Raw genomic sequence first — 26,395 nt, 5'->3', positions numbered from 1 at the left:
ACTCACAGGGTGTTTGTACAGAACAATCCCTTTGTAGGTGGAGAATCAAGGACACCCAAAAAGCAGAAACAGCAGTGAGGGAAAAGGGGCAAACCAGGGGCTGAGACTGCACAGCCTGGGGCTGTGGGTGGATAATTGACCCCAATGTGTGAATGAACCAAAACTGATAAAAGCTAAAGCCCTGAAGCCTCCCTGCTGTGTCCCTCAGTGTGGGAGTTTTTGGTGGAGGATGGTGGTCAGGACAAACTCAGGCACTCTCTATATTCTGGTCTTGAAGTTTGCAGTTTGTTGTGAAGGGTGTGGGTATCCTGCAGCTCAGAGCAGGATGGAAAGATGAGTTCTAAGAGATAAGAGAGGGGGATGATGGAAGAGAGAAGTAAAAGAGGTAAGAGAGAGATTTTCCTGTTGACAATACAATAAATCTTCTTCTATGTTGGATATTCTAATTTCCACTAATCAATCCAATACAAGATACAGATTCTCTAACATTTGCATGCAACCTATAGAAATCTCTATATTATCATGTTTTATTGCTTTCTTATCTCTAAACCTTATCTTGAACCTTTCCTGTCACACTTGGAGAAGGTCTCTGCTGCTTCTTTGGTATTTGTGGCATTATCTAAGCAAAGGAAGTGTTGGTGCTGGTGTGGTCTCTAAGCCTGAGACCCCTCACCACATAACACTGGATAATTTCAGAGTTTGTGTTTTTCCCAGTTGGGCACTAAAGAAGAGTCAGAAGCCATTTTCTGATGTTTTCAAGGTTGTTTGTTCTTTCTTATGTAAGGAATTCTTTCTCTGACTGGCAAAGGTCTGTGCAGCACACTGATGGGAGGCACCCTGCTTGCCCAAAGGGCAAGTCTTATCTTTTATACCATAAATTACATACTTGATGTTTACAATTATTTTCCAATACATGACCCTCACATTGCCCTGTCCAGCTTTCTCCCAAACCAATCCAGAAGTGCCATCCTAACCCAAAATATGGATACCATGAAGAAGAAAGACAAACCACACCCCAAATCCTCCATCTTAGCTCTAAACTTCTTATCATAAACAATGCTAAAAATCCACTTTTCTACCTTCTAACAATCTGATTTATACTTGTCACTGCCCAAGGTGTCTCCTTAGACTTGAGATCACCTCAGGAGGACATGCAGGTGGTCTGGAACCCAGTTTTCTCTGATGCTTGCTGATGCTTGCAGGAGGCTGATTTCTGAGGCTTCAAGGATTGTTTATTATTTCCTATCTCAGGAATGCTTTGTCCAGCTAACAGTGATCTGTCTAGCTAGATGTCCAGGGCAGATCTGGACAGGGTTTGTCTTTTATACTCTAAATTATGTATTTGATGTTTACAATTATTTTCCAATACACCACAACCTTATTGTAATGTCTAGTTTTGTCCTCATCCAATCAAAGGATGCCAAGGTGCCACTTTTACATGGATGGAGTGAAGGAGGAATAAGCATACCACACCCCAAATCCTCCATCTTTACCACAAGCCCCTTAATATCAACATTCTAGAAATCTGCTTATTCTACATTCTAACTATCTAATTTACACTCTGTTTATTTTTGCAGCTTGCATTTCTTCTCTCAATGTTGGTAAATTGTTCCAAGGAGCTAAATTCAGCCCTGAGACACTTGAGTCTCATTGGGGACCTCACCAGGGTGGTCTTGAAACCCCCAAGAGGAATAATCTGGGTTTCCACAATACTCTACTTATTTTTTATGACTTAGAATTCTTCCTGCAATGATGCTAACTTTTCCCAGGCACTAAAATCCATCCCACAGGGATCTTGGGTGCTGTGCCAAGCCTGTTGAGTATAGAAACAACCAGATTAACCCCCACAAGGAAGAAACCCATCCACCACTCACGCTGTTGCTGGCAGTGAAAAACTGCTATCACTCCTATCTGACTGCTTCCAAACCATCCTCTAATCACTCCTATTCACCGAGGTTTCTCTCCTCGCCCTGCAGGTCGCTGTTCGTGGTGCTGGACAGCGTGGCGTGCTCGGACGGTGCCATCGGGGCGGCGGCGCAGGGCTGGCTGCTGCGGGCGCTGTCCCTGAGCGACGCCGCTCGCATCCTGGAGCCGCTGCTGCTGCTGCTGCTGCACCCCCGCACCCAGCGCGCCTCCCTCGCCTGCATCAGGCACGGCGCACCCCCAGGTGGGCTCTGCTCACGCACACGCCTTTGTCAAATAGCCAGGAAAGTGATGAGGGTTGTTTTCTGTGGTTTGTTGGATCCAGGGCACGCTGCCTGCCAATACGTGACAATTTATCACACTGTCCGTCTCTGTCCCAGTCCAATTCGAGGATGCCAGCTTGGCATTCAATGTGGATGGCATGAAGAAGGAAGAGAAGATGTACCGTACTCAAAATCCTCCATCTTAGCTACAAACTCCCTAATATAAACATTCCTAGAAATCCACTTTTTCTACCTTCAAACAGTTTAATTTATACTCTGCTTATTTTTGTGGTTTGTATTTCTTCCTGCAATGTTGGCAAATTTCTCCAGGGACTTAAGTTGAGCCCCCAAGACCCGTGGGCACCATTCCAGGACATCTGAGATCCTTGCATGGGGGGTCTCAAGGCATTCAGGGAAGCCAGGGAACACCCTGGACTGCCACAGGATACAGCTCAGAGTGGCAACAGATGATGGGGAGCTCTTTCTGACTCCATGGCACCCAGTGATTTATCAAAATATGAGTGCTGGTCTAATACCAATACTCAACTGTGACAGACAAAAGACTCTCTAACAGCTTAAAGTTAGAAAATGTGTGTTTATTCAGTGAGGTAATCCTCTAATGCACTGCCAAATCCCAGGTGATCACAGAGTCTGTTTATTGGCAAAGGATTCAAACAAATCCATATTCATAATAACAGCCCCTCCCATCCCTGTTTCCTATGGTAATTAGCTGGAATGGCTATTAAGTATTAATTGACTTCTTAAATTAAGTCTGGGGTTGTTTTCGTGGGGAGGGGTCTTAAAAAGAGCAAGTAAAGTGAGTCTTCCTCACCCTAAACTCCTGACCTTTTCTATCACTGACAATACAAATGATTTCTGGGGATAGTCCAGTTTTCCAAAGAATGGGTTCTGGTTCCATTGTCTGTGTTCCTTTGGTTCTGCTCTCAGTTTCATCTTTTCCCATTGTAAGCACAGCTGAGCAAACATGAAATGACAGACAATCAATTATTTCAGTTTCAGATAACTACTCCCTTCTAACTTTTAATTATTTTCAGCAAAGTCACTAAAATCCTAATTTTTTAAGATCAGTGTTTCACCAACTCTGGAGCTCTATTGGCTACTGCTCTGAGCTCTTAGGCTCTTACTTGTCAGGTTATCTAAATAAGCAAAGCAGCTAGTTAAAAAGGTCATTTATTACAAAGCACAGCTTATTACAAAGCACTTCAGTCTCAACAGGCAATGGCAAAAGCAGCAGCAAAAAGTCAATTGCTAGAAGCCAGAATGGCTAAAAGCTCCAACTCTCCCAATACAAACTCTTATATGAGATTTTTTCCAACAAGTTAAGATGCAAGCTCAGCCCACCACTCCTTAACCTATTAGAATTTTAGTTTCTTAGCACACCAAGTTACATATAACACTACACATAGAAACTATCTTGTTCTAAGAAATATCAGCAATATTCTTACCATAGCTCTGTTATGTCTAAGTCCTGTCTACAACTGTGGGCTTGGAGCCTCTACTGAAGATATCACTGTGTTTGCAACCTTCAGTAGAACTCACTCTGCTACTGTGGCATTTGAAACCTTTTACTCACTAAAAACATCAGAACTCACTCTTAAGACTTATTCAATGCCTGCACTCTGATTTCTTTCTGAAGAATTCAGAGAGACCCTGACTCACTGACTCCAAGAGTTCAGCAGTTCCCCAGGGACAGCCCTGCCCTGATTTCACCCAGAAGAGCTGCTCACTCACCCTCCCCTGCTGCAGCTGGGCAGAGGAGGGAAAAGGGAAAAAAAATTAATGAAATTTACTTCATCAGTGAGGTAAGGACAGGGAGAAATATTTTAAGGGCAAAATAGGCTCAGCTTAGGTTGTGAAGTGGATTTATTGCTAAGAGAATCAGAGGAGGATAATGAGGAGTAAAATAAATCCTTAAAACAACTTTTTCATCCCCAGCCCCTCTCTCCTTCCCACCACAGCACAGGCAGACAGGACATGGGAGTTTTGGTCAGTTCATCACTGAGATTTTCTTCCACTGCCCAGGGAGAGGAGTCCTTCCCCTGTGACACCATGGGGTCCCTCCATGGGGGAGAGTTCTCCATGAACTTCCATGAACAGGGCCAGGAGGAGAGGGAATGACCTCAAGCTGGGCCAGGGGAGGATCAGGGTGGATATTAGGAAAAATGTCTCCATGGAAAGGGTTGTAAAGCTCAGGGGCTGCCCAGGGCAGTGCTGGGGTCACCTTCCCTGCAAGTAAGTGTTGAAAACTGTGTGGATGTGGCAGTAGAGGTGACCATGGGGGTGGTGCTGGGTGATGGTTGGACTCTTGGAGGGCTTTTCCAACTTTAACAACTCTGTAATTTGGCCCAAATATCCAAGTTTTTGGTTTTTTTTTCCCGGAGCAGAGCAGGAAATGCAGAAGTTTGTGGGAGTTTTATATACAGGAAGTTCCTGTCACTTGTCCCGTGCCTGTCACCAGGCTGTGCTTTCAGCAGCATTTTTTGGTGTCAGGTGACAAAGAAATGTCACACAATTACAGCATCCACAGGGCTGCTAGAGAAACACAGAGATAACCCATTTCTTCCTTGTTCCACAACATTTAATCAAGGAAAACATTACCTCTTTAATTAGTTAATTAATCAATCCCTCTGTTGCCATTCTTCTAATTGCCCTCCTGATCTCCACAAATATTTAATGTTCAGGAAACATTAAAAATGACAATTGTCACTCCTAGGGAGTCTTTATGTTTTCATCCTGTTCTTTTTGCAGTAGGTTAGCACTGCTCTTTAACCACTTTAAAACAGAAATAATTCTTGCTTTAAGAATTTTCTTTTAGTCTCATTCATTACAATTAATACTGGACTGGAGCAGAGTAGCTTCATAAACTTTTTAAAAATGATTTATTGAATATAAAGCATGATGTGTTGACTAAATGGCACTTAAAGATCCCTTCCAAACCAGATTATGATACGAATTTATGCATCATATAGAAATTAAATGAAAAAAATATTTTTTTTCAGACTATGTTCGTGAGTGGCTTTGCAAGAAAAAGACTCTGAAGGAGTCTGGTATCTCTGAGAGCAATTCTGAGGAAAATCTTCCCTTGAGCCAGTTCACTGCTGTGGACAGAGAAGCAATTTGGGCAGAAGTGGAAAAGGATCCAGAGAAAGCTGAGCAGGCTGAGAACGATGGATCCGAGCAGGACAACAGTGAGCACACTGAGTCTGCAGACACCAGCACAGGCCATGACAGTGACAACACCTCCTCCTTCTCCCCTTCCCTGGAGCTGCAGGAGGTGAGCAGTGAGGACAGGGAGGACAGCAGAGAGGCCCCAAGGAATTCCCTCAGTGCCTCCCTGTCCGAGAGCTCCAAACCCAGCACGGGGCCCAACCTCGTCAGGGCTGACTCTGAGAGGACCCAGGCATCAGAGTCTCTGTCCAGTGATGAGGAGGTGGACTTGGAGCTGCAGGAAATTGCCCACTGCAGGCTGCTGAGGCAGCAGAAGGAGAAGCAGGAGCTGGCAGAGGCTCTGTTCAAGCACATGCTGCTCTACCTGCAGCCCTACGACTCCCGGCGCGTGCTCTACGCCTTCTCCGTGCTGGAGGCCGTGCTCAAAACCAACCCCAAGGAATTCATCGAGGCTGTGGCCACCACCAGCATGGACACCAGCTCCACAGCACACCTCAACCTCATCTACAACCTCTTGGCTCGCCACCAGGAAGCTCTGGTGGGGCAGAGCTTTTATGGGAAGCTGCAGCCTCAGTCTCCCACTGTGTGTCCACACTCGGTGCTGATCGAGCTGCTCACCTACCTGTGCCTGAGCTTCCTGCGTTCCTACTACCCCTGCTGCCTGCAGCTGAGCCACAGGGAGCTGCTGGCCAACAGGGATGTGCAGGTGAAGAGTGTGGAGGTGCTGATCAGGATGATGGCCCAGCTGGCCAGCACGGCCAAAGCTGCCGAGCCCGGCAGCGTGGAGTTCATCCGGGAGCTGCTGGGCAGGTGCAAAGTGCAGGAGTTCGTGCTGCTCTCCCTCTCAGCCTCCATGTACCTCAGCCACAAACAGCACCAGCTGCTCCTGGCTGAGGGGGCCAAGCTCAGTGCTGAGGAGCAGCTCCTGGAGGAGAGCCTGATCAATTTTGGCCACGATCAGATCTGGAGCGAGCACCCGCTGCAGATCGAGCTGCTGAAGCTGCTGCAGGTGCTCATTGTCCTGGAGCATCACCTGGGCCAGAGCCCTGAGGAGCAGGAGAACCAGGCAGACCTTTCCAAGGAGTGGCAGCAGGCTCTGAACTTCCAGCAGGCCATTGGGGCCATGCAGTACGTGTACCCACACCCCATCACCTCCCAGGGCCTCTTTGTCTCTGCTGTGGTCAGGGGGCTGCAGCCAGAGTATGGCCATGGCATGCATCCCACCTGGGTGGGCTTGGTCACCAGCTCCCTGCCCTATTTTGGCAAGTCCTTAGGCTGGACAGTGGCCCCATTTGTGGTGCAGATCTGTAAAAACCTGGATGAGCTTGTCAAGCAGTATGAAAATGAAACTGTGAAGACTTCTGCCAAAACATCTGCCAGGTAAGAGGCACTGTGGGGGATTTGTTATCTCAAAAATTCCCCTTTCCACAGAGCAGGGAGTGTGTAGGAATTCCCTGAGTCAGCACTGTGGTTCCCAGAGTTTGATCCTTAATTCCTTGTCCATGGAGTGAGCTGGAGACAGGATTGTTGTAGCTGCTGTGATATTTCCTGGCTCCCTCTGCCTTCCACCCAAGAATACAAGCTCCCAATTTTATGCATCCTTTCATTTTGATATTCCTGACTTGATACTCCTGATACTCCAATTTTAGCTATGGAATAGAAACAGGAATTTTTAATCAAGGAAATACCACTTGACTTATTAACCTGTTTAGGTTTTTTTCTCTCCTCCCACAGCTTCACTTCTAAAAGAGAAAATGTGACTCCTGATTATCCCCTCACCCTTCTGGAAGGGCTGACAACCATTGGGCACTTCTGCCTTCTGGATCATCCCAGTCCAACAAAAAAGGTATGTGGGAATGCCCTGACTGCACTATCCCTTCCAGGTAAATGTTAACAGTGAATTGTACAAGAAAATAACCTTAGAGGGGCCTCATGGCACACCCAGAGAACTGAACTGACTCAAAGTGAAAGGACTGAGCTTAATTTTTCTGTATTTTAGTGAATTTTAAATCATTGTTCAAGATCTTGGTGATGCAAATATCAGTCCTCTATCCTTAACAAACTCATTTTTTTTCTTTTGAGTCAATAATGTTTTGATGTTTTCCCTACAATTTTGAGGCTCTTAGAAATTAGGCAGAAGAATTAGGCAATCTTTTAGGCATAAGAAATTTTTGTTTTCCCAGTCATCCTGTTCAGCTGAACCTGCCAACCTGAGGAATGCCAGGAATGCCATCCTGGAGGAGCTGCCCCGAATTATGAACACCATGAGCCTCCTCTGGAGTGTCATAAAGAGGGAAGACTCCCAAAAAAGACCAACTGATTTCTTTGGGACAACTAAAGGCTCCTCTTCAGTCTACTTTAAAGCAACCAAAGTAGGAGCTCTTTTCAAATGCTGATTTTTTTTTTTTTTTGTTTTTAATCTCCTCATCCTCCCCAGTGCATTTTACATGGAGTTCTTTTATTGTTGTTTATTTCCTGGGAAAAGAAATAATATTTTATCAACTAGGAGATGGTCTTTGCCTTACACTAATAATTAATTTCTCCCTTTTACAGACACTAAGAACAAAAATATTGGATTTCCTGAATCCCTTGACAGCACATCTTGGAATCCAGCTGATGGCAGCAACTGCAGCAGTGTGGAACAGCAAGAAACCTCACAGGAGTCACAGTAAAACCAAGGTGAAGCTAAAGAAAGGCACCTTTATTTCCTACATAAAGGCAAATATTACATTTATATAGTCAGTTCTCAACTCTGTTTGTAGATTCTTTGGGGTTTTTGAAACAGGACTGAAAAATCTGAAATCCTCTTAGTTAGAAAAAACATCAGGACTGCAATTAAAACTCACTAAACAATCAAATAAAATCAACATTATGGGTTTAAATCTGAGAGTAAAAGCCATTTCTTACTCAAAACTGGATTGTAATTGGACAATTATATTTTAAAGCCCATGAATCAGCTCAATTTCTAGAGAAAATGAGAGCTGTGTTCTCTGGAACCCGTTATTTATTCTGGGGAGAACTTTTTCTTTTCCTGCTTTCATTGGAGCAGAATCCAGTTGTTTTCATAAGGTGTTGAGAGAAGATTTTTAAATGGGGCTGTGTTTGATTTCACCCCTGTTAATTTGCATTTGTGTCTTTTTGTTTTGTTTTCCTTTGTCAGATTCTCCCAGTGGCCAGTGCATCCCAGCTTATTCTCGTGGACTTAATTTGTGCCCTGAATACATTGAAAATTGACACCATATTATATCTGGTCAAAGAGGTGGTCAGGAAACCAGCACAAATCAAGGGGGAAGAGGTGAGCAGGAAGAGAATTCCATTTTCTTAATGTATTCCAGCCTGGATCTGTTTCAATGTGTCTTTGGAAGGGTTTGTTTTTAAATGTGGGATTGTCCTTTGCTCCTGAACCCAGATTGTGTTTGATCCACAATAAATAAATTCTTTAAAATACATCAGGCAGATGGTGATGGGACAAGGGAAATGGTTTTAAACTATCAGAGAGCAGGGTTAGCTGGGATTTTGGGAATAAATCCTTCCCTGGGATGGAATTCCCAGAGAAGCTGTGGCTGCCCTGCATCCCTGGAAGTGTCTAAGGCCAGCTTGGATTTTCTTTTTCCTTCTGATGGCAAATAAGTGTGGGTTTGCTTTTCTTTTCCAGAAATCCTCTCTCGTGGATATCCCAGTGCTGCAGTTCAGTTATGCTTTCATCCAGAGGTAACTCAGTCCTTCTAAAAGAGAATTTTCTGTTTGACTCCAGGGAGGGAACAGCCAGTACTGCCACTTCTGCTTTCCTTTGGTCTTCATGTGCCAGAATAGTTCTGGGCAGGAAATGTGCTGTCCCTTGGTTGGTGACACACAGTGCCAGGGCTGTGACACTGGGAGGGGAAGTGGCACTGACAGGAAGGGCAGGACTGATCCTGAAGCTTTTAAACCACCAAGTTCCTCTTATTTGTTGTTTTTTTTGTTCTTTCCTTAACTCTGCCTTCACTCAGGTGTGCTTTGGTTGTGGTTTTTTTTTGGCAGACTCCCTGTCCCAGCCCTGCAGGAGAACTTCCAGCCCTTATTAGGGCTCCTCAGAGAGTCTGTGCAGCTGAACTTGGCTCCTCCTGGCCACTTCCTTCTCCTCAGGTACTGCATGAGAGAGGAGAGGTTTCACTGAGGTTTGAACTCTGCAATTCCTGACTGAGAGTGCTCTGCTCTCCCCACAGCATCCTGAATGACTTTGTGACAAGGACACCCACCCTGGAAAATAAAAAGGACCAGAAAGACCTGCAGGTACAGCAGGTTCAAATTCATCTTTTAGTTCCTAAACCTGGCACTGTGCATGTAAGGAAAAGTGGAGATGACCTGATCTGTCCTTTGGATCTGAATTCCTTTTGGAATTGCTTCTGCATGTGCATCCAAACATTTTGGCTGAGGCCTGATGAACAGAGGAGACTCAAACATGAGACATAAACAGAATTTTGTCCCAAATCTTTGAAACCTGAGTCCCAAAAGCTTAGAAAGCTTAAGTCCCAAAGCTTGAAATCTTTTCAAAGCTGTTCTTTCTGTGCACTATTATGATTTGAGCTCCTAACACAAGTGGGATGATACCACTTTGATTACATTACAGGAGGTGACCCAAAAGATCCTGGAGGCTGTGGGGACCGTTGCAGGTTCTTCCCTGGAACAGACCAGTTGGCTGAGCAGGAATTTGGAAGTGAAAGCTCAGCCTCAGATTTTACCAGATGAATTCAACGTGGAGGATGTCAATGGTAACTTCCTTCTCTTCTGCTGAAGGCAGTGAAGAGCATGAAGGGTTTGATGATGTGCATGATTTTACATTTCAGTGTAACACTAATTTGTTCTATTTGGGCAGCAAATTAGGAAGCAGCAGCATTTAAACCTGTCAGAAGAGAAAACTCAATTATTTTGCCTCTTTCAGATGCAACAGTGGCACCATCTTCAATGGTTTCTGCCTCTGCTCCTTCCATCTACAGTGTCCAAGCCCTTTCTCTCCTTGCAGAGGTCAGTGGGATGATGTGGTGATTCAATCAGGTCTCAGGTTTATGTCTCCAATTCCAGTTGATCCAATCACCACGGGGTGATTTGGGTTATGAATCTCGGGAGGATTTTCCTGGTAAATTAAACAGCAGTGTAAATCCTTTGGGTGCTCTTCCACTGCACAAATTTCCAGCCTGAAGCATGGCAGGCTTTCCCCTTTTGCAGCAGTGCCAGCTGTGGCTTTGAAGAGCTCTCCTGTGCCTTTGGCAGGTGCTGGCCTCGCTGCTGGACGTGGTTTACCGCAGTGATGAGAAGGACAAGGCCGTGCCCCTCATCTCCCGCCTGCTCTACTTCGTGTTCCCCTACCTGCGCAACCACAGGCGAGTCCCCCCTGCTCCTGGCACCTGCTGCTGCTGCACTTCTGTTTTCCCTTTGTCCTGGTTGGGAGGGCAGCTGTCTGCTAATAAAGGAGAAGCTTCTCTTTGAAATGCAGAAACCCCCTCCCTCCAAATTATTATAAGGGGCTCTTAGGGAAAGATATGGGAGTAGGAATAACAGTTCTTTCCTAGGACAATTCAAATAGCAATGCAGCATTACACAGAACAATGCCAACCCTGCCAGAGTCAGAATCCAAGCTGGCACAGTCAGTCAGTCAGGGTGGTGGCACAGTCCCATTCCATGGTGCTGCATCCTCCTGCAGGGGCAGATGTGGCTCAGCTGGAGCAGTGCTCCTGGAGAAGGGGCAGTTTCCTCTGAAGCTCCAGGGATGATGTGCAAGGCTCTGGTTTTCCTCTGGAATGCAGTGGGAAGAAGGTTCCTTGGTGTCCAAATGTCAGTTTTTCTCTGGGTAGGAAAGGCTTGGCTCCTGCCCTGGCTGGAGCATCTCCCAGTGGGATGATGGAATTTTCTCAGCCATGCCCTGGGACTCAGTGGCCATGAACAGGAGATATCTCCTGGAGGGAGGATGGGCTGTGGGAAGATAAAGATGATTGCCCAGCTGGTTTAAAGATGGCCCATGAGCAGAGAATATGTGCCAGGAGATCAGGGGCACTGCCCCAGCTGGGGACAGAACACACATTGCTGGGCACAGCCTGGATTGAAACCCAAGACAGGATGTCAGGGAATGAGGATGGGGCAGCACAGCATGGGCAGGTCTCAGGATCCACCAGGAAGAAGGAAAAGCATAATCTCTCCCTATCCCCTTCCTAGTTTTCCTCAAAAAGTGCAGGAGAGATGGATGACATCCAATGGACACACAGGGCATGGAATCCTGGAATGGTTTGGGTTGGAAAGGAATTAAAAGCCCGTCCAGTGGCACCCCTGTCCTGGGTCATGAACTCCAAATGCTGATATCATTGGAGACACTGAAATTGTGGAATGGTTTGGGTTCAGTGGACCTTAAAAATCCTCTTGTTCCCACCCCCTGCCTTGGCAGGGACACCTCCCACTGTCCCAGGCTGCTCCAGCCCCAGTGTCCAACCTGGCCTTGGGCACTGCCAGGGATCCAGGGGCAGCCACAGCTGATCTGGCAATTCCATCCCAGCCCCTCCCAGGGAACAATTCCTGCCTAAAGATCTCATCCAAACCAACCCTTTTGTGAGTTGGAATCTATTCCTGAACTTTAAAAAAATGCATATTGATGATTTTTATCCTCTCCCCCAGTGCCTACAACATTCCCAGTTTCCGTGCTGGTGCTCAGCTGCTCAGCTCCCTGAGTGGATATGCCTACACCAAGAGAGCCTGGAAAAAAGAAGTGCTGGAATTGTACATGGATCCATCATTTTTCCAGATGGACACTTCCTGCACTCAGTAAGACATGGAACTGTATCATTCCAAGCTTGTAGTCTGAATTTGCAAGGAAAGGCTTTAAAGGAGAAGAGTAACACTGGGATAAAAATTCCATTTAGTGCTTTCTAATGGAATGGGATAATGTTAAAAATGGGTCTCACCACTAATTTTACTCCAGACAAATCCTGCCTGGAAACTATTTCCTTGTATGAAAAGTTTGACCCAAATAATTTCTGAGATGAATCCACAGCACAGCTTTTCCTGGGTATCTAATTCCTTCCTTCTCTCCTGCAGCTGGAGATCCATCATTGATCATCTCCTCACACATGAGAAAACCATGTTTAAGGATTTGATGAGTAAGTATCAGCTACTGATCTTTTATTTCTACCTCCATTTGAAATCTATTTGCATTTGAGCCATTTGGGTGCATTTTTATTGTACTGATTTATCCATAAAGTGCTGACTATGCATAACTGACCATTTTGGGAACTTCATTTCCAGCTAAAGCTGAGTTAAATCTGGATTTGGGTCATGTCTAAAACACAGCAGATGAGGTTTTGCTGTAGAAGTGTTTCTGTTGGGTTCCCACATTCACATTTTGCTCTAATTTTGAGTTGTCCAAGTATGGCCTTTCCCAGGAGGAGACTTTGGCAATCTCTGCAGGTGTGTGCCATGAGCAGAAAACCTTCAGCTGATGTGCTGTGACTCTAATTCAGGCTTGAGAAGAGTGTGGAAGAACAAATCCTGGAGAAAAGGGTGGGATAGAACCCCTTAAAGAGTGGCCTCAAGCAGCTTTAGTCTCTTTTTCAGCCTTTCTAAAAGAATAATGGAACAGTTACAACACAAATTTTATTACTCAATACGAATTCACACTTGGTGACCCAGAGAGTTTTTTGTAGAAGTTTTCAGGGATTATTTGCAGCCCCTGTGGGAGCCCAGGGTGTACCCTTGGCCTCCTTAGGGGGTCTCAAAACCCCCTGGGCAAGGGTCTCAAAGACTCCTGAGTGAGACCCTGGTGTCTCAGGCACTAAATTCTAACTCCTGGGGAAAATTACAAACCCAGAGGATATGGAAACAAGCTACCAAAATTAGTAGAGTGTAAATTAGGCCTTTAGAATGTAGATAAATAGGTTTTTTTAAATGTTTGTGATAAGGGACACATAGCCAAGATGGAAAATTTGGAAAGTGGACACCTTTTCCTCCTTCTTCTCCATGTCATCCATGTTGGGTGACACGTTGGCACTTTTAAATTGAATCAGGTCAGGGCTAAACCATTTAACAAGATTGTATCGTATTGGAAAATTGTTGTAAACATGTAACACATAATTTAAACTATATAAGATAAGCCCTGCCTTCACCAGGCAGATTCCAGGCTGAGCAAACCAACAATCCTTGGAACAAAAGAAAACCATCTCTGGCAATCTCTCTTTGGCTACTTCAAAAACAAAAACCACCTCAGCCTGGGACGCTTGGTGTCCCTGGGTGGGCAGTGAGAGCCCCCAAGGGCAGGCAGCTCTGGAGGGTGGGTGGCTGATGCTCTGTGTGTTGCAGCCATGCAGAGCAGTGCCCTGAAGCTGTACCCCAGCTGGGAGCAGAAGGCAATGCTGCTGAAGCGTCAGGCCTTCGCTGTCTTCAGCGGGGAGCTCGACCAGTACCACCTGTACCTGCCCCTGATCCAAGGTGAGCCTTCATCCCTCAGCTGCAGCACACACCCCCTGTCCTCAGCTGCCCCTGCAAGTGTCCAAGGCCAGGCTGGATGGAGCTTGAAGCAGCCTGGGGTAGATGAAGGTGAAACCCATGAAATTGATGTTTAATTAAACATCAAACTCTCAACCCAAACCATTCCATGATATAAATTCTCTAAAAGAGCAAAGTCACCTCTTTTCCAACAAATGCTTCTGGTTTGTTTTTAAATTTGGAACAAAATTTATGAATCTGAATTCTAACAGATAAATGATTTGAGCAAGTGATTGATATGGGTTTAGATTTTCAAAAGGGCAGAGCAGCTGTTAGTTGCTGTAAAGTTGATTATTGTAAAGAATTTGAAAACTCTGCAGGTGTCTGCCATGAGCAGTGCAGCAAACCTTCAATTGATTTGCTGTGATTCAGGCTTGAGGGGAGTGTGGAAGAACAAATCTTGGGGAAAAGGGTGGGATGAAGGTGAATTACACAAGCAAGGACAGAAAGGAATCTTGGTTTCAAGGCCTTTGGTCTGGAAATGTGATTATTCCATGGCAATCTTCCAGCCACTCTTGACCTGTTGTTGTTCTCCTTAAATTCCAGTTTTGATCACATTTTGTGCACTATAAACCTGCTCAGGCAATATCTGAATTCCAGTTTACAGTGCAAGGAACTCAGCCCAAAACTGATGATAAAATAAAAATTGTGTTTTGCCACTTTCTGCAAGGTGGGGAGGGACCTTTCACAAGGGATGGAATGAGAGGACAAGGGGAGTGGCCTTAAACTGAGAAAGGCAGGGCTGGGTGGGATATTGGGAATTAGGAATTGTTCCCTGGGATGGAATTCCCAGATTTGCTGTGGCTGCCCCTGGATCCCTGGAATGTTCAGTTCCAGGCTGGACACTGGGACAGTGGGAGGTGTCCCTGCTGTGGCAGGGCTGGAATAAAATAATCTTTACTATCCCTTCCATCCCAAACCATTCTGAGACTCCACTTTTTAATTCTCAAACCAGCACAAATTCAGGAAAATGCTGCTTTTATTTTGCTTTTTCCCTTTTTTGTGCCTCCTGCAGAACGTCTGACTGAGAACCTGCGTGTGGGTCAGACTTCCCTGGTGGCTGCCCAGATGTTTCTCTTCTTCAGAGTTCTTTTGTTGAGGATTTCTCCTCAACATCTCACCTCCTTGTGGCCAATCATGGTCACAGAACTGGTAAGAAAAGAAATTTTGAACTTACATTTAAAAAAAAAAAAAAAAAAATTATCAGCCTGTGATTTTGTGGTTTTTTCCCAATTTATCTTTTTCCTCTTCCCTGCTTGGAAATGTTTCCCCAGTTTTACATTAATCAGATAATTTGGGGGAAAAAAGTTAAATTGTCATTAGGAAAATCTTTTTGGATTAATTTTGCTGTTATTAATGGAATCTCTTGCCTAAATTATTAATTTCTTACAAGTCATAGAAGTTCCTTTTCAATGTAAATAATCACTTTTAGTTAGGATTGAGTTCTGTGAATATTTCAGCACCTCCATCATTATTTCTTTAAAGATCCAGACATTTCTACAGCTGGAGGAAGATTTAACTGAGGAAGAGGAACCTGCAAAGTAAGAATTTCCATTTGAGAGACTTCTTTAAATTAATTAATTAAATTTACTCTCTGGGATAGGGAGGAGAGTTTGAGATTTCTTTAAAATTAATGAATTAATTAATTCTCTGGAATATGGAGGAGCCAACAGGACATTTTGCTACATCACTTTTATATTTTTGGTACTAATAAATAATAATTCAGAGGGGCTCTTTTTTTTAGCAGCTGAATTAGTGAGATGCCTAAAAATATAAGTATTAATTATTAGTTTTGTACAAAAATGAAGTTAAATGCTAAGTAAGTTGGCAGTTGAATATTTTAACATGGAACTGCAGCACTCCAAGCTTGTATTCTGAATTTACAAAGAAAGGCTTTAAAGCAGAAGAGTAACATTGGGAAGAAAATCCCATTTTTTTTTGCTGCATATTAAATTATTTTGCTCCTACAAAATAAAAATAATTATCCAAGAGCTCCTTTGTATAAATGTGGGCATTCCTTTTGTGCTGACTGAAAAACCTGGGGTGGATTGAAGTTTTAATGGGACTTCTTTTTTTTAATTTTAATTTTAATTTTAAACCCAGGAGCAACAGCAAAATCAGCAAAGGCAAAAGCTCAGGGGCTGAGATCCAACCCAATGAGCTGTGCCTGTACCTGGCAGCCTGCAAATTCCTGGACACAGCCCTTTCCTTCCCCCCTGACAGGATGCAGCTCTTCCAAATGTGAGTTTTTTTTCTGGTTTAACTTAAAGCTAGGATTAAAAAATACATGAAGGAAATGGATTTTCTTGTGTTTGGGCTTGGTTGTTTATGAAATTTTATTAAAAGTATAGAAAATTTAGCAATATTTTTAGTCACCAGCTAGAAGCAAGCACAATGGAGATGAATCCAGTTAATTATAAGGTTTTTTAAAGTTAAACAAATTAATAGAGAAATAATAATTTATATTATTTATACTTAATAACTGAATTCTCCTGGTTTTTAGTGTGGCATTAGTTGTTCAACTAGAAACTATTTTTCATGAAGAAGAAGGAAGATGAGCACGGAGACACCACTCAAATTCTTCCATTTTGTCCTATATTTATTTCTAGATTATAAAAACTTCAAATTTAAAACCTTTCATTGTATAAAATCACATTTTTATTTAATTACACACCTGTGATTTTAACTTTATTACTTAAATTTAGAAGCCTTTTTTAAGGCTTAGATTAAAAGCAGAGTTCACCAGGGGCTCAGTGCCAGAAAGCACAAAAAAACTCAAAATTCCAGGATTTTGGGACCCAACACTTCTCTTGTTCCCTTATCCTTTAAAAGAATTCTGGTTTCATTCCAGATTTCATTTTGCCTTTCATCATTTCCTTTTAGGAATGGTGATGTTCAGATAAATGTCTGGGGGATTTGGGAGAAGAATTTGGTCTTGGAGGAGGATTTCACCATCCTCTTTAAGGGATTCCTGAACTTGGAAAATTAGGAGAGGAGAAAAGTAGAGATTTTTTTTTTTTTTTCCATCTGCACACAGAATATTTTGGAGCTGGTTGTATTTAAACATTAACAAATTAATAATGCAATAATCCATTAATAGCAAAAGAGAACATTTATGCTAGAATTTTATAGAAACAACCAGTGCTGCACTAAACCAGGCATGATCCAAAGAAGGATTATATATATTTTTTTTTTTTAATAATCCATTTATTCCAGGTACAAATGGGCCTTTGTGCCAGAGGTGGACACAGAATCATCTCCTGTCACCTCTCAGCTGGTGGAAAACCACCAGGAATGCCAACCACACATTGTGAGGATCATGGATCTGCTCAGGATCAAATATGGGGTAAAGAAACTTCTCCTTTTTTTTTTTTTTTTTTTTTAATCCATTCATTTACTTTTCCAAGCACAAGATTTTAAATTATTCAAGGGAATTTTAGATATTCCCTGGGAGGAAAAGGAAAAGGTTGCCCAGAGAAGCTCTGGAGCCCCAGAATGTCCAAGGTCAGGTTGGACATTGGGGTTGGAGCAGCCTGGGACAGCTCCTGGATGATTTTTAAAGTTCTTTCCAACCTTTGCATTTTTTTCTGTATTTTTCTATAGAAAAAGAATATCTATTTCTATTATATTTTATATTTCTTCTTTTTTTTTTTTTTTTTTTTGGTTAGGATTGGGGTTAAATGTATGACATGGTATTTTTTTTTGTTTGAATTTAAATATTTATTGCTTTTTATTTATATTCCAGTTTCACAAACTGGGAGTTTTACTGTATTTTAAGTTAGCAAATTAAAAAATAGAGTTTTATTTCTTTTACAAGATTTTTTTTAACGATAAATTGTTCAATTAAGAAATGTTACTTAAACTTTTTTTTTATTTTTAATTTAATAATTAACTATGTGTGGTTGCCAATATGAACTTTTTAATTATATAATATTACTTAAATTTATGAAGAAGGTGAAAAAGAAGTTTTTGCTTTTAAACTTCTATTTTTTATTTTCAAACTTCTATTTTGCATGATACATATTATTATATTTTAAAACTTTAACTTTTCCACTCTGTGATATTACACACATTGATTTCAACGACACACTCATCATTTTATTTGTATTCTTGAATTTTGGAAGCCTTTTCTACAAAAAAGCAAAGTTCTCTTGTGACTCAGTGCCTGCCAACACAGAAACTCTTAAAATTCTCAATGACCACACTTCCAATATTTACTTTTAATAAATCCCAATTGTTTTTTTTTCCCCTTTCAGGACTCAAAACACCCTGAGGGAATTGCCAGAAATCCCAAATTCCCCTTGCTGAGCCTGCACTCTGTGTCCAGCATCACCCAGCTGATTCCTTTTTTCCAGACTCTGTGCTGGGCATTCACAGCCCATGGCAGTGATTCCCAAAATTCTCATCCCTCCTCCCTGGATTCTCCTGGCAGCAGCAGCAGGATCCTGCAGCAGCTGGAGGACAATGTGCAATGGGATTTCCTGGAAAATCTGGAAACCTGAGACACTCCTGCTGGATCAACTTGGCTGAAATTCCTTTTTTTTTAATTCCCCTTCCACATTTTCAGCTGCATTTTGGGATTTCTCTCTGCTCTTCAATTATTCGGGAGCTGGTGGTAAAAAGCAAAAATCTCCATTTCCTGTGGTGGGGGAAAAAAGGGAAGTTTGGTGGGAATTTCTCAGAGCTCCTGTGTTTTATTTGTTTTCCATGAGGATTAAAGACTTTTTGTAAATAAAGGAAGAATATTTTGGACTTGGTGCAAGCAGCAGCTGCCCTGGGATTTCTCCAGAATTTTCAAGTGCTTTTGGAACTGTGTCCTGAAGGAAAATTGAAGGGAAATCCAGTGTTGCATGTCAGTGTACAATCAGTTTGCTGTGAGTCATTTCCTGAGGTGAAAGCCCCTAAATTTGGCCTAAATTGATCAAATTCTGAACAAATCCCCCAAATTCCTCACAGATGGATTTTCTAAGTCTCAGCTTTGTGCAAAGAACTGCAGCTTTGCCCTGGCTGTAATTTCAGCTCTGTGCTAGAACAGCATCTTCAGCCCTAGCAATTCCTAATAAATCAGAAATAAAACACAGAGCTATGCAGGAGCACTTTGAAATTAGCATTACTGGAGAGGGAGGTTGATTTTAATTAATATTTTTTAAATTAAAAGTTTTTGTTCTTTCAGTGACTCAGGTGGCTGCAGCTTCTGAAATGCAACTAAATGAAGATAATGCTGTAAAAATAGAAACTGCTTAACTAAAATGAAAATAATATTCTCTTTTTTTTTTTTTTTTTTTTTTTTTTTTTTTTTGTAAGAACATTTTTGTACAAAAGAATGTATTTGGCTTTTTCTGGGTGGTGAGAGAGGTAGAGGGATCATCCCAGTGCTTTTCCTAAATTAAAAAGGACATGGGAAATATTTGGTTGGGAGTCAGGGATTTCTTTTTCCCAAACTCCCAGAACAAACATGGGAGGTTTCTCTGCATTGGGTTTTGGGTAGAGATGGATGAGATTTTCACCTTGGGTTTATAAACTAAAATAATGAAACATCCTTTACTCTCATACTGGAATACTGTACAAAAACAATACCACAATAGGTTTGTGCTAAATGTATTTAAATCCTTTGCATTTTTACAGTGAAGGAAAGTGGTGGACTGACGTGTGGTCAGTAAGAATGTGAATTATTTCTATTCATATAATTTATTAATGGTCTCTAATGCTGTTGGAATGAGCACAAAAAGAAAAATGACCCTTTGAAAGCATTTTGAATATTGGGGCGGGTCACTTTTAAAATGCTGGGGTTCATTTCCTGCCTATCTTCAACAATTGTTATGGATAATCTGATTACTCAGGATGGTTTGGTACTTTCAGTTTCCTGCTGCATTTCATACTTGGATATTTCCCTTAAAATGCTGAGAATGGAGAGCAGGGTTAGATGGGATGTTGGGAAGGAATTCCTGGCTGTCAGGGATGGAATTCCCAGAGCAGCTGTGGCTGCCCCTGGATCCCTGGAAGTGCCCAAGGCCAGGCTGGAGCAGCCTGGGACAGTGGGGAGGTGTCCCTGCCATGGCAGGGGTGGCACTGGATGGGCTTTAAGGTCCCTTCCAACCCAAACCATTCCATGATTCTGTTATTCCATAATTCTATCAAATGGCTGTAAAAATCTAAGACAACTTTTTGCCATTAAACTGTTTTCAATGGCCTCAGCCATTTAAAGGACTGGCATAATCCTTCCACTTCAGAAGAAAAAGTTCTTTAAAATTTAGTATTATATTTATGTATTTACATCTTTTATAATTATAAATAACATGTGAAAGAGGGAAAGGCTTTAACTAAAAGTCCTGCTTGGGTGCTGGAGGGGGAGAGTTGCACAGACCCAAAAGGGAATATTTTATTCCTTTATCCCATAACTTTATTATTTTCCATGTGGGACTAACTGGGATTGTTTTCTCCTTATGCTCCTCCTGATAAATCCACTGTCCTGCTCTAAGCTTCTCCTACCAAAGCAGAACCTCACTCTCCATGAATCTGGAAATGTTTTTGCCTGGAACTCCAGACATTCTCTCCTTTTCCAGGACAGGAAATGCTTGTGCTTTGCTGTGCTTTTGCTTTTCAGTCTAACCAAGCTTTATCTTTTGGATACTTCAGCTCCCATACAGCAGAGCCACAGTGCACAGAGGGAGACTTTGAAATGTTCCAAAGGGTTTCATTGTCCTGAAAGGAAAAAATTAGGAAGTGCAACCAAGGGAAATTGCTGAAGAGCAGCAGGACTTGAAGTGCAGAGCATTAAGTGATGGTTGTGTATCCCATGCCATACATGAATGTAATTCTTCTAATAATATTAAATGTTATTTTGCAATACTTTTTCAAATGCAGTTCTTATTTTTCAAGCTGCCTTCACTGCTCATTTGCCAACTTTAATTTTTATCTGACTCTGGAAAAGCTCCCAAATTTAATCACAGAGTGATTGAGGTTGGGAAAGATCTCCAAGACCATCAGATCCCAGCTGTGCCCATCCCCACCTTGTCCCCACCCAGAGCTCTGAGTGCCACCTCCAGGTGCCACCTGCAGGGATGGGGACTCCAAACCTCCCTGGGCAGTTCCAATCCCTGTGCTCCCTTTCCATGAGGAAATTCCTGCTGAAATTTCTCCTCCCAGCTGCACAATCCCAGGTCCAGGACTGTGCAATGAGCCACACCAAAGGACCCATCCAAATTAGAAACCACTCTTAAAACATTGTCCTGGATCACTTCCTTGAGCTGTTTCATTGTTCAGTTGGATAAAAATATTGCCAGAGCAACAGCAGGAGATAAATTCCTCCCTGACCACTCTTTCCAGGAGGAAATTCTTGCTGGAGATCCCATTTCTGGGGATGAGAACTGTGGATCCCAGCAGGAGAACCCGCTGCTGTTCCCTGCCTTGGGAGAGGCTCTGCTGCTGCATCTCCTCCCTTCTCATCCACAGTCCTGCTGCTTCACCTCCTGCATCCCCCTGGCTCTTACATCCCTGGAATTCCCACCCTGACATCCCTGGAATTCCCACCCTGACATCCCTGGAATTCCCATCCTGACATCCCTGGAATTCCCCCCCTGACATCCCTGGAATTCCCACCCTGACATCCCTGGAATTCCCATACTGATATCCCTGGAATTCCCATACTGATATCCCTGGAATTCCCCCCCTGACATCCCTGGAATTCCCACCCTGACATCCCTGGAATTCCCACCCTGACATCCCTGGAATTCCCATACTGATATCCCTGGAATTCCCCCCCTGACATCCCTGGAATTCCCACCCTGACATCCCTGGAATTCCCACCCTGACATCCCTGGAATTCCCACCCTGACATCCCTGGAATTCCCATACTGACATCCCTGGAATTCCCATACTGATATCCCTGGAATTCCCACCCTGACATCCCTGGAATTCCCACCCTGACATCCCTGGAATTCCCACCCTGACATCCCTGGAATTCCCACCCTGACATCCCTGGAATTCCCACCCTGACATCCCTGGAATTCCCATACTGATATCCCTGGAATTCCCATACTGACATCCCTGGAATTCCCATACTGATATCCCTGGAATTCCCATACTGACATCCCTGGAATTCCCACCCTGACATCCCTGGAATTCCCACCCTGACATCCCTGGAATTCCCACCCTGACATCTCTGGAATTCCCACCCTGACATCCCTGGAATTCCCACCCTGACATCCCTGGAATTCCCACCCTGACATCCCTGGAATTCCCACCCTGACATCCCTGGAATTCCCACCCTGACATCCCTGGAATTCCCACCCTGACATCCCTGGAATTCCCACCCTGACATCCCTGGAATTCCCACCCTGACATCCCTGGAATTCCCATACTGATATCCCTGGAATTCCCATACTGATATCCCTGGAATTCCCACCCTGACATCCCTGGAATTCCCACCCTGACATCCCTGGAATTCCCATACTGACATCCCTGGAATTCCCACCCTGATATCCCTGGAATTCCCATACTGATATCCCTGGAATTCCCATACTGACATCCCTGGAATTCCCATACTGACATCCCTGGAATTCCCATACTGACATCCCTGGAATTCCCATACTGACATCCCTGGAATTCCCACACTGACATCCCTGGAATTCCCATACTGATATCCCTGGAATTCCCACCCTGACATCCCTGGAATTCCCATACTGACATCCCTGGAATTCCCACCCTGACATCCCTGGAATTCCCATACTGACATCCCTGGAATTCCCACCCTGACATCCCTGGAATTCCCACCCTGACATCCCTGTCTGTGCTTAGCACAAGTTTTAGGAATTGTTTGGCACATTGACCCTGGATGGAGGGAGAGACTTCCCAGGAAATCAGGAGCTGCAGCCTGAACATTTTCACTTGCTGCTTTCCACCCAGAGGGAAGAAAACTCTTCTGTAGCAGGAGCTTTAACACCTCAGGCTGCAGGAGTGTGGTTTAAATGATGAAATGGCAAAGCTGCACTTCCCATCTCACCCTTCCCTGTGTCCAGGGCTCCCCTGGAACCTTGTGCAGGGATGGATGTGGATGTGCCCAACACTGAGAGCTGTGGAGCCATCCAAGGATTGCTGGTGGGAGAACAGGATGGGGAAGGGGCCATGAGGAGGTGGCACAGCAATTTCTGGACAAACAGCCTTGTTCTGCTCCTGGAGATCAGCACAGGGGTGAGGGCAGGGATTGTCAGAATTCCCAGAGCTCCTCCAGGATCATCCTTGGCTGCTGGGGTCAAAGAAGAGAATCCCAGAATCATCAAGGCTGTAAAAGAACTTTAGGCTCTGTTAAGATGCAGTTATTAATGTTATTAAAAATGCCTCTGCCTGAATTAAGGTGCAGACGAGGCCAGAGGCCAGTGACAATAGTCTGGGTTTTATTTGACAGTAAATAATGAGAGAGAAAATGAAGAGATAGAAAATAGGGCAAGGGGAATGACAGAAAGGGAGTGGCAGGGACAAAATAAAGAAAATATCACCAGTCCATGGATCCCAGGGATGTTCTGTTGATCCCCTCCAGCTGTCCTGGTGGTGATGGTCCCAGAAAAGCACAGAATCTCATTAGTGTTAATGGGTTAATGTGGCTTGGGCCAGCTGGGAATCCCAGGGCTGTCTCTGCAGCAGACCCCATGCAGTCCTTCAATGACTCTGGGGGGCACTTTGGGGGGTCTCTGATGGATTCTGACACCCCCTGAGGTGTCCCTCCTGTGAATATCCTGTGGATGTGGCCTCTGGGGTTGGTGGTTTGTGTGTTCAGTGTCTCTGAGCAGAGTTACACCCCAAACCTCCTCCCCTCCCGGTTTTGGGGGAAGCTGTGGAAACCTTGTGGTGTCCACACCCCAAACCCAGGCAGGCAAAGATCTTTTGTGGGTGCATTCCTCTCCCTCAGTCCTGTCTGTTTATCCCAGGGATCATTGAACAATAGCACATCCAGGGATTTAATTTAGAGTCCAAAGTGCCATCTTCAGCAAGGCTTCTGTGCTTGTAGCTTCTTCATACAGTTTTTGTTATAATGGACAAAATCCTTTCATAACAATATTCAAGGCATGAATCCTTGCAGTCCCTGGCAGGCTCCTCATGCCCAACCATGACCCCAGCAGCACCAGCATTAAACTGAACTGTGAACAGAGACTGATCAACTAAATAAAGTTAGAAAGTGCATGTTTATAACAACACAGGGAACGTGGGGAGGTAAATTCACACAGCTCCTCCTCTCCATTTATTCCCAAAAATCTTACATGTTCATAGAATTACCCAATACACCTCTACATGCACATTACCTAACCCCACCCACCCCTGCCTCAGATCAGAATGAGCTCCAACCTCTCAGCTTGTGCAGTCCTTTGCTCAAAATAGGTCAGATCTTCTAAGATGAATTAGGGAGTCTTCCTCATGGTGAGCTTTTCACCTTTGCCTTGTTGCCAGGCTCTCTGGTGCCTTGGCCATGGTCTGAACTGCCCATCCTGGTTCTGGCTGATTTTGGGGCCCAGGTATAGTGATGGTTTCTCTATCTTTACAAAGCCCCATCCTGACACAACAAATCCAAACAAATGATGTATTGTCTTAGTTCTAACTAGCTCAACCTTCATAATTAATTTTTCTACATTGCTTCCACTCTCCTTGCTACATTTTTGAACATTGTATGTATTATTTCTATCCCCTAGCTAAGCCTTAACCATTTAATTATTTCAGACCCTTAATTCACAAGTGCCACTGTGGCCCTTACAGGACCAGGGAGAATCTGAAAGGATTTTTCCAGTCTAACTTTCTCAGGCTCAGCTAGGGTTTTTCCCAAGCTAGACACCTTTCTCTAATGTAAACATAAGAGAAAGAATTATAACAGAAGGTAAACACCTGTTGGATTGGTGAGAAAGCCTGAGACAAGAGGTGTTTCCTTCTCTGACCAAGGAATCTTCTGTATTTTGTTTTGCATGAGCTCTCTTATTTAAAGCCATGGTTTTCTTCAATAAATTGCTCTTTCTTGCCCCATGCAAGAGTAACTTGCCCCATGTAAATGTGTTCTCTCACTGCTCCTTAACACGCCACACCCACAAGTTTTTGGAACATTCCCAGGGATGGGAATTCCCCCACAATCCTGGGTGTCCTGTTCCAATGTTTTATCACCCTTTCCAGGAAATATTTCCAAATCTCCACCCTGAGCCTGCCCTGGCCCAGCCTGGGGCTGTTTCCTCTCCTCCTGTCCCTGTTCCCCCTCCCTGCCCCTCCTGTCAGGGAGCTGTGCAGAGCCACAAGGTCCCCCCTGAGCCTCCTTTTCTCCAGGCTCAGCCCCTTCCCAGCTCCCTCAATCTTTTAGATCTTAATTTCAATGTTGTTTTCTGTTCAGTTTTCCACTTGTTATTTTGGTTTCCTGAAGCAGAGGGAGCAGTGGGAACCTTGGCTCCACATCCACCTGAGCTGCAGGAGGGCAAATCCTGACAGCAGAGATGAGACCACAGCTCTGACAGACCTGCTGACTTCTCCCTTTTTCATTTTTTTTTTTTTTTTTTTTCTCCAGGCTCAGCCCCTCCCCAGCTCCCTCAGCCCCTCCTGGGGCTCCAGCCCCTTCCCAGCTCCATTCCCTGCAGCAGGAATTTCCCCATGGAAAGGGAGCTCAGGGGTTGGAGCTGCCCAGGGAGGTTTGCAGTGCCCATCCCTGCAGGTGGCACCTGGAGGTGGCACTGGGGTGACAAGGTGGGGATGGGCACAGGTTGGGCTTTTCCAGCCTCAGGGATTTGGGATTCTGTGCAACTGTTGCACTGGGAAGTCGAGGCAAGAAGAGGAATTTTATTTTCTCTGTGATTTTGCTTTCTCTGTGTGTTCCTTTAGCACCCTGATGGTGTTTGGGCCCTGCCCACTCTGTTCCTGGTGTGATGGAAGGATTTGGGTTTGAGTCATTCCATGGAGTGGTTGGGTTGGGAAGGATCTCAGATGTCCCATGGCAGGGACACCTTCCACTGTCCCAGCTGCTCCAAGCCCCAAGTTAAAAACAATTTCCATACTGTCCTTTAGTCCAGTCTAAAATACTGAAAATACATCATTAAAAACATGATATCACTCAACATTTTTGGTTGGTGTCTTCCATCTATAATGTACCAATGGAAAAAACTATTGAAGGAGCCGAGTTACATTGTTTTCCTCCTATCTGACAAGAAAAAAAACTAAAAAATCTGCTGCTCATGGAGGGGGTGGACTCCCCATCCCTGTGTGGTAATTCATAAATGATTCGTGTTAATCATAGAAGTTTTGCAGTTTGCATAAACCAGAATACTTAAAATAAGAAAATAACATGGACCTAGATAAAGGGAAATATACGATTCAACCCATTCTGTTTAAATCCCCCTGTTATGAATATTATGTTTCCTAAATAAGTTGTATCTACTGACAGCTTGCAAAACAAGGATTTCACACAGCCCAACAAATTCTGCAAAATCAGTTTTCCTGCCTTTGTGTGATCAATCACAAACTATCTGCTAAAGATCAGACTTCCCACTTTATCTGTT

General features: G+C 43.9%; 2 protein-coding genes across 2 annotated transcripts in view; one reads left to right on the top strand and one right to left on the bottom strand.

Moving 5' to 3' along the window:
* DOP1B (DOP1 leucine zipper like protein B) overlaps positions 1-18,382 on the top strand; it is a gene marked incomplete at its 3' end in the record, with an annotated part of 41,436 nt that extends 23,054 nt beyond the window's left edge. Inside the window, exons 18-37 of the mRNA XM_079316163.1 lie at positions 1,977-2,167; positions 5,207-6,755; positions 7,110-7,221; positions 7,559-7,747; positions 7,929-8,054; positions 8,536-8,670; positions 9,031-9,086; positions 9,396-9,500; positions 9,581-9,647; positions 9,985-10,126; positions 10,297-10,379; positions 10,626-10,735; positions 12,018-12,164; positions 12,438-12,499; positions 13,695-13,823; positions 14,896-15,032; positions 15,366-15,421; positions 15,984-16,121; positions 17,097-17,226; positions 18,137-18,382. Coding sequence (XP_079172289.1) covers positions 1,977-2,167; positions 5,207-6,755; positions 7,110-7,221; positions 7,559-7,747; positions 7,929-8,054; positions 8,536-8,670; positions 9,031-9,086; positions 9,396-9,500; positions 9,581-9,647; positions 9,985-10,126; positions 10,297-10,379; positions 10,626-10,735; positions 12,018-12,164; positions 12,438-12,499; positions 13,695-13,823; positions 14,896-15,032; positions 15,366-15,421; positions 15,984-16,121; positions 17,097-17,226; positions 18,137-18,382 — 3,910 coding nt within the window. The remainder of the gene's footprint in view (positions 1-1,976; positions 2,168-5,206; positions 6,756-7,109; positions 7,222-7,558; positions 7,748-7,928; positions 8,055-8,535; positions 8,671-9,030; positions 9,087-9,395; positions 9,501-9,580; positions 9,648-9,984; positions 10,127-10,296; positions 10,380-10,625; positions 10,736-12,017; positions 12,165-12,437; positions 12,500-13,694; positions 13,824-14,895; positions 15,033-15,365; positions 15,422-15,983; positions 16,122-17,096; positions 17,227-18,136) is intronic.
* SETD4 (SET domain containing 4) overlaps positions 1-26,395 on the bottom strand; it is a 242,220-nt gene that overhangs the window by 40,202 nt on the left and 175,623 nt on the right. The gene's annotated exons all lie outside the window — the stretch shown is intronic.

This window comes from Erithacus rubecula (genome assembly GCF_903797595.1).
Source record: "Erithacus rubecula genome assembly, chromosome: 1".
NCBI classification, from domain to species: Eukaryota; Metazoa; Chordata; class Aves; order Passeriformes; family Muscicapidae; genus Erithacus; species Erithacus rubecula.
Note: the sequence above shows the minus strand (reverse complement) of the source record. Positions and strands in the feature narration are given on the sequence as shown.